Source organism: Hyperolius riggenbachi, chromosome 3, assembly GCF_040937935.1.
Source record: "Hyperolius riggenbachi isolate aHypRig1 chromosome 3, aHypRig1.pri, whole genome shotgun sequence".
In the NCBI taxonomy this organism is placed as follows: Eukaryota; Metazoa; Chordata; class Amphibia; order Anura; family Hyperoliidae; genus Hyperolius; species Hyperolius riggenbachi.
Genome location: NC_090648.1, coordinates 292685992 through 292699009, shown reverse-complemented (window position 1 = coordinate 292699009; position 13018 = coordinate 292685992). Strand labels below are relative to the sequence as shown.

Here is a 13018-nt window from a genome sequence, read left to right as displayed (position 1 = left end):
ATGATGTTCTTTTGCTGAAATGCTGTGTTACTTCTACGCCAGATGTAACGGGACACGCACCTTCCAAAAAGTTCAATTTTTGTCTCGTCGGTCCACAAGGTATTTTCCCAAAAGTCTTGCCAATCATTGAGATGTTTTTTTAGCAGAATTGAGATGAGCCTTAATGTACTTTTTGCTTAAAAGTGGTTTTCGCCTTGGATATCTGCCATGCAGACCGTTTTTGCCCAGTCTCTTTCTTATGGTGGAGTCATGATGAACAATGACCTTAATTGAGGCAAGTGAGGCCTGCAGTTCTTTAGATGTTGTCCTGGGGTCTTTTGTGGCCTCTCGGATGAGTTTTCTCTGCGCTCTTGGGGTAATTTTGGTCCGCCAGCCTCTCCTGGGAAGGTTCATCACTGTTCCATGTTTTTGCCATTTGTGGATAATGGCTCTCACTGTGGTTTGCTGGAGTCCCAAAGCTTTAGAAATGGCTTTATAACCTTTACCAGACTGATAGATCTCAATTACAGTACTTTGTTCTCATTTGTTCCTGAATTTCTTTGGATCTTGGCATGATGTCTAGCTTTTGAGGTGCTTTTGGTCTACTTCTCTGTGTCAGATTGCTCCTATTTAAGTGATTTCTTGATTGAAACAGGTGTGGCAGTAATTAGGCCTGGGGGTGACTACAGAAATTGAACTCAGGTGTGATAAACCACAGTTAAGTTATTTTTTAACAAGGGGGGGCAATCACTTTTTCACACAGGGCCATGTAGATTTGGAGTTTTTTTTTCTCACTAAATAATAAAAACCATCATTTAAAACTGCATTTTGTGTTCAATTATATTATCTTTGACTAATAGTTAACGGTTTTTGATGAGCAGAAACATTTAAGTGTGACAAACATGCAAAAGAATAAGAAATCAGGAAGGGGGCAAATAGTTTTTCACACCACTGTACATATACAGAATAGTTTTTTTTTTTTAAACACTTGTTGATGATCATTTCAAATGACTGTCTACTATGAGAACAGCAGAAATAATCACTTAGTTACAAATAATTCCAAGTTGAAGCAGGATAATGAAATTTACGTATGCAAATGTGTGCAGCTTGAAAATGAACCACCTTGACAGTATTTGAATGGCCCATCGTCAAGCTGCATACATTTGCATACTCTAGCATCAGCTCTCAACAATTATTTGCATCTCATTGACAATCCTTGCAGTACCCCAACAGTCATATTTCACTCTTTGGTTATCTGAGGAACTGGAAAATCCTCAAAGGATTGTTACTGAAGTTCCTGAAAATGCTGTGGGCACGATGCCTTTCACTCATCTTGTCGGATTAAAACTTTTTTCTATCACTTGTCTTGAACAAATATATAAATCGATTGTCAAATGTGGAAAGTATTTTCCAAAATGACATTCCTCTTTTCACAACAGAGGAATATATTGTTTAACCCTAAAAGTGAATTTATAGGCAAGAAAATATGTAGCACCAATATCTTCTGTAGCATCGTACAGAGTACATTGAATAATTCAAACAGGCTCACACGCTAATGTCCCTAACATAGTTATAAGCCCACCTTAGTCTAAGGTCAATGTGTGGGGAAACCAAATAACATTCTAGTATGTTTTGTAGTGTGGAATGAAACTGGAGGAGGAAACCCAGGGAGAAAATAAAAAACCCTTTCCAATAACTTAGGCTAAACGGCTAGCAAAAAGAAGTAGAATATTTGAAAAAGAATTTAAGAAAGACTTCCCTCCTGAAAAAATTAGCAAACAAACATGTATTAACAGATAACCACTAATGAATTTTGTGGGTTGCCCCACTGCAACAGGAATAGTGTCAATAAGCAAAATAAGGTGCATGGGATGCTTATATGTTCCCTTTATTGTCCATGAGCACGGTTTTTTATTAAGTGGGTCAAGTTACAAAGCAGGCTATTGCGGTTACTAAATGTTTTTATCACCAATGGGTAAATTCTTTTAGGGGGTAAGTCCTTATATTCCTTCTTAGATCTTAAAGTATTTATCCCTCAGGGTGCCTCCTTTTCCTATTCTGTTTGATGTCTTAAACATAAGAAAACTGTCAGCAGAACAAGCGATCAATAGACAGGATGTGTTCAGTTTTAACATTTTTGACAAAGATTCATTGCAATCCAGACTTCTACAAGCAGTTGGCAACAATAAGCTAATAAATGGAGCAGACACACGATGGTTCCCCATCAACCCACAAATTTATCACACAGCCCAGTGCAGAGAAAATTATGCCATTGCTCTTCTGAGATATGGAGGTTTCCTAAAATAATGTTTACTAGATGGCAGGTTTCAAACTCAAGGCCTGTGGGCCAAAAGCAGCCCTCCATGCCATTCAATGTGGCTCTCAAGAGCTTCCCAAGTCTACCATTGCAAGCAGCAAAAGAATGACAGCAATTTGTCTTCATTTCCAGAGGAGCACGCCGATGACAGTGCTTGTGATTGACACATTGTCAGTTTGAGTGAGGGTGCAGCAATAACCCACCGGACACTCCCCAACGAAAGCATGGGCCTCCTCCTTGGATCCAAATCACCCAACACCCTCATTAACTGGTAGAACACACACACTTACACACCTTTTAACCCCTCTCACCGCCCAAACCCCTGAAAATCATCTCCCCATGGTCACTATAGTTATGCAACTTAGTTTGAGACTGGTCAATAAATGTTAAATCTTAATAAACAACATGGCTTGCGACTTAGACTAGGTTTTAGATTTTATATTTATTTTCAGATTTAACCAGTATGAACTATGACATGTTTTACTTTGTCACTTGCAGAGCTTGTAGTAACTAGTTAGTCTCTAAAGAATCAGCACAATCCTAATATACGTTTTCAGTTTTGACCCTTCAGTTTTAGTTAAAGGATAACTTTCACATCAAAGCAGCACAGTTCTTTGCTTTCTAAAATAGCCAGAAATGCAGCACAGATGCATTCAGCACCGACATCACAGGAAAATACAGCTATTGTTTGCACCCCACCTTTAATTAAAAAAAATGTAAACAACACTCCCTTAACCTAGGATGTGTAGTTACATAGTTTTTTTGTTCTTGCTTACCTGGACTGCTATAAAGCTCACTCTCCACTGTTTTTGCAATGCACTGAAGTTTTACATCTTGAAGCGAGTCATCCGCATGTAAGACTGTAGGCAGACTGCCGAGAGTGTCATGCACCATTTTTGCCACTTCTCGAACATCAAACAGCTTCAGCAACTCAGAATATACAGCTGGGAAAGAATTAAGAAACACAGCCTGGAGTGGTGAGGAAATGGGGGAAAAATTTATTTTAGTATCCAATGTCTACTAAAAATGTATAGAATGCTGCATATTAGTGAGACTTTAACACATTTGGGACCAAAGGATCAGGCCCCTTTAAAGGGAACCTAAATTGAGAAGGATATAAATTTTTCCTGCTTAAAATAATAGCAGTTGCCTGACTCCCCTGTTGATCCTGTGTCTCTAATACTTTTAGCCACAGCCCCTCAACAAGTATTCAGATCAGGTTCTCCGACTGAAGTCAGACTGGATTAGCTGCATGCTTGTTTCAGGTGTGTGATTCAGCCACTACTGCAGCCAAAGAGATCAGCAGGACTGACAAGCAACTGGTATTGTTTAAAAGGAAACATCCATAGCCCTCTCAGTTTAGGTTTCCTTTAACCATTTCAGCCCGTGAGTGTTTTTCACTTTATGCATCAGAACAATTTTCACATCCCATTCATTCGCCAATAACTATCACTAATTATCACAAGGAATTGATCTATATTTTGTTTTTTCCGCCACCACTTAGGCTTTCTTTAGGTGGTACATTTTGCTAAGAATCATTTTTTTTCTAAATGCATTTTCACAGGAATATTAAAGGGGACCTGAACTGAGTAAAATTATTTAAAATAAACACATGAGGTAACATTAAATGAACATTACATAGTTACCTTGCCATCATTTCTTCTCAGAAGCTCACCATTTTCTTCTGATAATGATCCCTTTTATTTCTGACAACATTTTGTCAGAACTGAAATATATCAGTTGCTGTCCGTTATATATCAGTTGCTGTCAGTTATAGCTGAGAGGACAAATGAAGTGCCAGGTAATGTCCATGCTTCCCTATGGCTCAAGTGGGCGATGTTACAGTTTAACAGTGTGCTGACCAGAAATCTGTTATGGGTAATGGCCATTTTCAAAATGGAGGACGGAGAATTCCATTGATCACAGAGGGCAAACAGGATGCAGGACAGTTGAAAAAGATTGAGGAGTAGACTACACGGGAGGCAAGTATGACATGTGTATGCTTATTTTGACTTGAATTTTAAGTTCAGGTTTGCTTTAAGAAAAAAAATCATTTCTTAGTTTTCGGCCATTATAGCTTTAAAATAATTCATGCTACCATAATTAAGCGCCCTGGCATTCAATTTCCCCAGGATTTCTGTGCAAACGGTGATCAAATTAATTTTAAAAATCTTTTTTTTCCTGCAACTTTACAAAATGTGTCAAGCAAGGGTCTAGTATACAGTGCAGGAAAGTATTAACGTGTATGCAAGTCAATACAGTTCACAGCATGTTTTGTGTTGACGTGTATAACCGACAATATTGCTAGGGAGGTTAAAACCCATGTATTTTATTTGCCCATTTGTCCCTATTATTACACCATTTAAATTATGTCCCTATCACAATGTATGGCGCCAATATTTTATTTGGAAATAAAGGTGCATTTTTTCAGATTTGCGTCCATCACTATTTACAAGCTTATATTTAACCACTTGAGGACCCACCCTTTACCCCCCCTTAAGGACCAGCGCTGGTTTGATTGATCTGTGCTGGGTGGGCTCTGCAGCCCCCAGCACAGATCAGGGTGCAGGCAGGGAGATCAGATTGCCCCCCTTTTTTCCCCCCTATGGGGATGATGTGCTGGGGGGGTCTGATCTCTCCTGCCTGCTGTGGGTGGCGGGGGGGCACCTCAAAGCCCCCCTCCGCGGCGAAATTCCCCCCTCCCTCTCCTACCTGCTGCCTCCCCCGGTGATCGGGGCTGCACAGGACGGCTATCCGTCCTGTGCAGCCAGTGACAGGACGTCCCCTGTCACATGGCGGCGATCCCCGGCCGCTGATTGGCCGGGGATCGCCGATCTGCCTTACGGCGCTGCTGCGCAGCAGCGCCGTACAAATGTAAACAAAGCGGATTATTTCCGCTTGTGTTTACATCTAGCCTGCGAGCCGCCATCGGCGGCCCGCAGGCTATTCACGGAGCCCCCCGCCGTGATTTGACAGGAAGCAGCCGCTCGTACGAGCGGCTGCTTCCTGATTAATTAGGCTGCAGCTGGCGACGCAGTACTGCGTCGCTGGTCCTGCAGCTGCCACTTTGCCGACGCACGTTATGAGTGTGCGGTCGGCAAGTGGTTAAAAATTGTTCGTAATATATCCTCTTCACTTGCATATTAAAAAAGTTCAGACCCTTAGGTAGCTATTTATGTTTTTTTTGTAATTTTTTTTTTTCAGTAAAAATGTTATTTGGGTAATTTTTGGTGTCTGAGGTAAACAGTTAATTTTAAATGTAATAATGTGGGTTTATTTTATAAAAAAAAAAAAACATATGTAGTTGTAGTTTTACTATTTGGCCACAAAATAGCCACAGTGAACTTTTTTTTTGCGCTGGAAGCAAAGTGCTTGCATCCAGGAAGCATATGGAGGATGGGAATTTTTTTTTTTTTTTGCTCAGAAAGACTCTGATAAGAAGCTGTTGGTTTTTCTGCCGGGGACTTAGATCAATGAATGGGAACTATGTTCCCACCTGGACGTAACAATCAGGTGGCAGGAATGGTTAAGGACCATAGCCTTTTTTCATTTCAGTACTTCCTGATCGCTGTGATTGGCTTACAGCGATCAGGAACCAATGAAATTGGCTACTGACCTATGAACGGAACTCAACAGTAGCAATTGCGTCCTGTGCATGGGAGCTGCCAGCATTAAAACTACTCTGTATCAGACTTAGGCAGCCACAAGAGAGGCGCAGTTTTAACTTTTGGTCCCGAAGCAGTTAACATAAAATTTACTATAGTTCAAGTTCAATGCCCACAAGTTAAATGGCCAACTAAAATGTATCTATTGCACTCTCTGGTGTGAAAAAAAACAGCTTTAGTTACCTGTGGTGGACAATTAAGACTTCTGAATAAAGCTTTGAAGTAAATAAAAGTACTTGCTGCAATCCCATTTAATGTCACCATATTTCTGAAAGCATTTACTGCGGCCTTTACAAAACCACAGTATGGAAGATTTTAACAGCAAAACATAGACATGACCCACTGTCAAAGCATTATTAAAGCTGGGGGAAAAAAGCTGTTCTAAAGCATTGGAGTGGCGTCAATGCAGTGATAATCAAGAAAGGGGAGTCTGGTGTCAACTTCTCCCACTGACTTGAATTGATATTACTGCCATGGAGTATGGAATCAATGTAGAGCAGTTCAGGCAGCAAAAAGACACATCATTGCTTTATAGCTAACCACAGCGACTGCCAAAAGGATGCTGCACTGAAAACTGTAAAGCAAACAATACTGTCCACCGTCTCCTATTTAGTCCTGCTTTTTACATAAAGAGAATGCACCAACAAGTGATAAAGCAGCATTGATGCTGTTGTGTAAATAAGGTCCTTAAGCTTGAACAGTTAACTGCGCTTTGGGTAAATTGGAAGCCCACTATTCAGCAAGCCTGTTAGCTGATCAGCTTCTACACAACTGATATTTTAATGGACTCCGAGGCTCAGCCTTTATGTACCTAATCCTTGGATGTCAGTTTTCCAGGTTCAACAGGCATGGCTTTTATATAGCCCAGCACCAGGTGTCGGATTTATGACATTAGAGGTTAACATTCGGAGTAATTTTAGGAGGGATAGCGTTAGGGGATAGGGTAGGGCAAGTTAGAATTAATAGATAGGGTAAAGTAGGTTATGTATTGGGGAGGGGGTTACAACTGGGGGGGATATTAGGGTTAAGCATCATGCAGTAAAGGGCTTCAATTAGGCATAGTAGATCAATAGGAAACAAGGCATAGAAAAAAAAGTGGACGATATTACCTTCGCAAAGGCAATTACAGTGTGGTATATGTTAAATAACATTACAAAAATGTTACAGCAGTGTGATTTTTTTGAAGGACTTTTACCTTTATAAAACTTTACCTCTTAACCATTTAACGGCAATGTATCGTATTAAAACGTCATGCTTTTGCCTGTTAATGGCAACATGACGTTTTAATACATCGCGCGTTCCCGCCGTCACTACGTGCCGCTACCGCCGCCATTACCGTCGGGATTCTGTGCTGAGTGATAGGGGAAGAGGACCGAGCGGTCCTCTATCCAATCGCACTGCCTGGAGTGAATGGACGCGACTGCAACCAGCGGCCGCGTCCATTCATAAAAACAGGAACTGTTACAGTTTAATAAAGTGTAAAAAAAAAAAAAAGTGATCACTTCCTATACGGGAGAGTGTTCACTAGCGCCATCTTGTGGCCAAAAAGTATATTACACATACATATACAAGTACATACACACTATTAATAAAAATCAATAAAATTACACTTCCAACCCTCCCCCCCCCCCCAAAAAAACCCCCTTGTAAATAAAAATCAGCTTAAAATAAATAAAATAAATAAATAGTTGCATTAGGGACTCAGCTTTTTTTAATCTATATTTTATGGGAGAAAATTAATTTTAATTTATTATATAGGGGCTTGTAATTATAGCCAGAACAAAAAAACAAAACAGAAAAATGACACCTATATTTCAAAATAATATATTGTCGCCATACATTGTGATAGGGACATAATTTAAACGGTTTAATAATCGGGACAACTGGGCAAATAAAACGTGTTTGTTTTAACAACACAAGAAAGTTTAATTTTAAAACTATAATGGCTGAAAACGGAGAAATAATATTTTTAATTTTTTTGTTTTTTTCCCATTAAAACGCATTTAGGATAAAAAAAAATTCGTAGCAAATGTACTACCCACAGAAAGCCTAATTGGTGGCGAAAAAAACGAGGTATAGATCATTTTCTTGTGATAAGTAGTAATAAAGTTATTAGGGAATAAAAGGGAAGAGCACTGACAAGTGAAAATTGCTCTGGTCCGTTAGAGTAAAAACCCTTGGGGGTGAACTGGTTAAACTTCTGCCTCTACTATCCCCTTCCAGCAGTCATTGCAGTCCTTCTCCCGCCCACCATCCACCTCCACTACACAATTCATGGACAACCTGGCCTCTTGGCTCCCACACATCCTCTCCTCTGACCTCCCTGTGATGCCGGGCGACGCCCAGCCGGCCAAAACGCAATTGCGGTCGGTTTGCGACACAAATCGTTAAACCGAGATGTGATGTGTAGTCTCCCTCTGACTAGGAACAGCTGGGGGATTTGTCTTAGCTGAGAGAATCCCTGTAAAAGCCTGGGGGAAGGTGTTAATTAGCTTGGACATATTCCCTGTGGAAGGCAGAATAACATGGAGGCATTAATTCCCTTTTCTGTTCTGGGAACCAGGTGACACCTAGCTGATCTCACGCTTAGATGTTAATTACCCAGGGATGTAAAACACCAAAAGTTTATTCAGCTAGAGGAGGCTTTCCCAGGAGCCAGCTAAGAGCTCACTCTGCCTTTTGGGAAAAGACAGGATAAGCTCACAGCAGGAGATCAGACTACCCATCTTCATGGTTTAAAATGATGATGCATGTGATGTATAATTTCTGCTTATTAATGGAAAACCGAGTATCACCCAGAGGTGGGAGAAGTGTATTCGGATTCGTTGAAATTGGACCAACGTCTCGGTATACAAATCATAATCATACCTCGTTCGGTTAAGGAGTTATGGACCCCTTGCTAACCATACGCCCTAACACCCACATCCAAGGTATCATATTAATCGGTAGGTTCTGGGGATCGAGAATATGTAATTATTATTTGTGTGCCGGCCGCGAAGGTCGGTCTAGAGAAATGTCAGGGTTATGGGGCTTGTGAAAGCCCCTGCCCAGATGCGATTACCATAGTCCAGCTCGGGGGCCGACTCTGGAAGCCCGCCTCTGAAAGCAGCTCCATTAAAAGTACATGAGCTGCCCGGGCTAGTCAGTCCTCCACATTCCATCTGTATGAGATCTGTCTGCCGCCAGCCAGAGGACACATGGTTGGCGGCCATCTTGCTGAACTTTGAATTTTGCTCTGAAACAAAGAACTTTGCGGAACTTGAAACTATTTTACCAAGGACTTTATGATTCTTCCCACAAAAAGCACATCTTTCCAGGAACTAAGTATTTTTTCTCCCTTTCTCTTATTTTTCACACTGGCTATTACTGTTTTAATAATTGTTGATTTTAATAATTGGCCGTATATATTAATTATTTATATTGCCGTGAATAAAAGACTTTATCAAAGTCATTCACTGTCCGCTACCCTGCTTTTCAGCCATACACAGAAACTGATCCCAGATCTCTGGAGAGACGCTACTACTATTGTTGGTATCTAGATAGAAAAGAGTGTGTTTAACCATTTTTTATTCGCAGGACTAGTCAGTCAGTCGGGTCCACTGGCCCTTTACCAGTGTTGGTGGCAGTTATACCCTGAAATCGTGTGTAAGTTGTAATCACCGTACCTCACAGGCTCCCCTCTGGTTTGTCTGCGGCCAATTCCCAACGGTTCCTACGCATTGACTGCGACCAGAGTTCACACGATCCGTGCGCTGGCACCGTTTGGAAGGCATTTCGCGTTCCGACCACTAGGGCTCCTGTGACACGCCCCACCATCATGCTTGGGAATTTCAAGATTCCCATGGTCAATCCCTACTCCCCTGCCACCTCTCATTTACTCTCCCTCACTAGTTCCCTTGGCCTCTCCCAACACACCAATTCCCCACCCACCATGCTGGCCACACTCTCAACCTCATTCTCTCAAAATCTGCCCCCCTTCCAAACCTGGATATCACACCCTCCCCCCTCCTTTCTGATCATCACCTTCTCACTTTTGCCTTCTTACTTTCACCATCTCCCTATCCTGCTCCCCTACCCTCTCCACCATCCTCGGGTCATTGGCAGAGAGATCTGCATAACCTAAACACAACTGCACTAGCCAACCCCCTCGCATCCATCCTGCCCAAAACAAGCTGTTGCCCAATACATCCAGGCCCTTTCACCATCCCTAGACCTTGCTGCACCCCCCATCTTCCACCTCAGCCTTCCCATCAACCCCCAAGCCCTGGCACAACACACACACACGCAATCTCCAAAAACAGGCACATGCCTATGAGGGCAAATGGAGGAAATCCCGCCTCAACTCCAACTTCATGGAGTACAAGCCCAACCTGCAGCTGTTATATTCTTCATTAACTGATGCCAAACAAAATTACTTTGCTGTCCTGATCGGATCCTAAACCTCCAACACTTTGCACCTCTTTGCCACCTTCAACTGCCACCTTCAACTCCCTCCTTAACCCGACCACTCCTCCCCCCACCTCTGCCTTCTCAGCCACTGATTTCTCCACCCACTTTACCGATAAAATAGCCAGCATCCGACGAGAAATTTCCTACCCCCACTCCACCACTTCCTCCCCCCCCATACCTCTCCCACACTCACCGCCTTCACTCTGTCACAGAGGATGAAGTCAGCCACCTTCTAGCCACTTCTCCTGCCACCTTCAGCTCCCTAGATCCTGTACCATCCAACAGCCTCCGTCCACACTTCCCTGTTCTGGCTCCAGTCCTCACCTCTCTGTTTAAACTCTCCCTCTTCACAGGCACCTTCCCCACTGACTTCAAACATGCTACTGTACTTCCCCCTACTAAAAAAAACCCCTCACTACACCCCTTACTCCCATCCAGCTTCCGCCCTATCTCTCTCCTATCTTTTGCATCTAAACTCCAGGAGCGTCTAGTCCACCAACGCATGACCTTGGCTCCAACTCCCTATTTGACCCCCTACAATCAGGATTTCATCCAGCCCACTCCACTGTGACTGTCCTCACCAAGGTTGTCAATGACATCACGCTCTCCAAGGCCGAAGGAAAACACACAAACCTTCTCCTCCTATATGTCTCATCAGCATTTGACACTGTTGATCATTCCCGGATTCTCCACCCCCTGCAATCTGCAGGTATCCAAGACCTTGCCCTAGCATGGTTTCCCTCCTACCTCTCAAATCAATCCTTTAAGACCTCCTTCAATGGTTCCCCCTCAACCTCCACCACCCTTTAAGTTGGAATCCCCCAAGGCTCTGTTTTTGGTCCTCTGCTATTCTCAATTTAAAAAACCTCCATCGGCAAACTTATCTCCTCTCTAGGCTTCATCTATCACCTATATGCAGATGACACCCGGATTTACCTCCATACCACGGACCTTTCCACCACCACCATGGAGAAGGTATCATCCTGCATCTTGGCTATCTTATCCTGGATGTCTGTCAGGTTACAAAAGTTAAACCTGGATAAGAGTGAACTTCTAATCAGACATCTATGTCACTGTCAACGGCACAATTATCCACCCAACCACACAAGCCCGCTATCTAGGCGTTACCCTGGACTCGGCCCTCTCCTTCACCCCCCAGATCCAAACCATTGCTAGGGCCTGCAATTTCTATTTACACAACATCTCCAAGATTTGGCCTTTACTGACCTCAGACACTGCCTAACTCCTTGTCCATGCCCTCATCATCTGCCGCCTGGACTACTGCAACTCACTCCTGTCAGGCCTTCCTCAAAACCACACTGCCCCCCTACAATCCATCATGAATGCAGCAGCCAGACTAATATACTCCTTCAATTGCTCTGTCTTCATGACTCACCTTTGCAAATCCCTTCACTGGCTTCCAATTCGCTTCAGAATCAGCTTCAAGAGCCTATGTTTGGCATACAAATCTACACACAAGTCCTGCCCGACCTACATCTCTGACCTGGTCAGCAGATACACACCTGGCCGCCCACTTTGCTCCTCCAACAACCTTCTAACCACCCCACGCATCTCGCACTCCCATGCACAACTACAGGACTTTACTAGAGCTGCCCCCATCCTGTGGAACTCTCTCCCACTGCCCATCAGGCTTTCCCCCTCCTTCAACACCTTCAAAAAAGCACTCAAAACTCTCTTCTTCAAGGAGGCCTACCTCACCTCGACCCTGGCCTAATTCTCTCTGCCGAGAACTTCTTAATGCACCCCCTCCTTTCGTGGCACCACCCTTCCCTCTAGATTGTAAGCCTTTGGCAGGGTCCTCTCCCCTTGTGTATCGTACTTGATTGTACACCCTACCCAGAATGTGAACTTGTAATATCAGCACTACCACTCCAGTGTATGATCTGGAATTGTATTACTACCTGTATTTTGTTGTGTATCTTATTGCTTTTTTTATTACCTGTATTGTTGTATCTATTGTCTATTACCTGTATTGCTGGTCACCCCAGTTATTGTCTGTAATCCTATGTATTGTACAGCACTGCACAATATGTTGACGCTATATAAATCCAATAAATAATAATACAAAGTTTAGTAAACAGGTGCCTAGAGTACCACTTTAAATTCCACTAAGGAAACTGGAAGAAAAAGCCTGTGATCCTCTTTTTGAAAGAAGAAAAGTGCTAACCAAAATGAAAGCGGCATAACCAGGATTTTAGGAAGGTAAATCTCATAGCTGGAATCCCCAAAAGGTATGAGACGTAAGTAGATGTTTATAAATGTATATAATTACAAAACTAGTGGCAGTGTACACATTGGCATACAGAAGGCATTCCAGTCCTAACTGCTGCTGCCTCGGCAAAAGCCAAAACACACCTCTTACAAGCTGCCTTTAGAGGTCTTAGAATTCTGCTGGGAGCAATACCACAGTTTACACAGACATTTGACAGTTTTGCTGAGCGCAGTGAAAAGCAACTAAAAGATCATGCACCCTTCAGCTTCTTTCCACTGTATTCTGTAGAAATGTCAAACTATATACGCTCTATGAAAAGCTGCTCAATAGGATTTATTAGGACAACAAAATAAGAGGTCTGCACTGGTACAAGCT

The 13018-nt window shown here is 42.7% G+C and overlaps 1 protein-coding gene across 2 annotated transcripts in view; it reads right to left on the bottom strand.

Annotated features, from left to right (window-relative positions):
- The window catches only part of DOCK4 (dedicator of cytokinesis 4), a 480752-nt gene that overhangs the window by 174423 nt on the left and 293311 nt on the right, over positions 1–13018 (bottom strand). For both annotated transcript variants that reach the window (XM_068276501.1, XM_068276502.1), the window contains exon 23: positions 3073–3265. In XM_068276501.1, coding sequence (XP_068132602.1) covers positions 3073–3265 — 193 coding nt within the window. The remainder of the gene's footprint in view (positions 1–3072; positions 3266–13018) is intronic.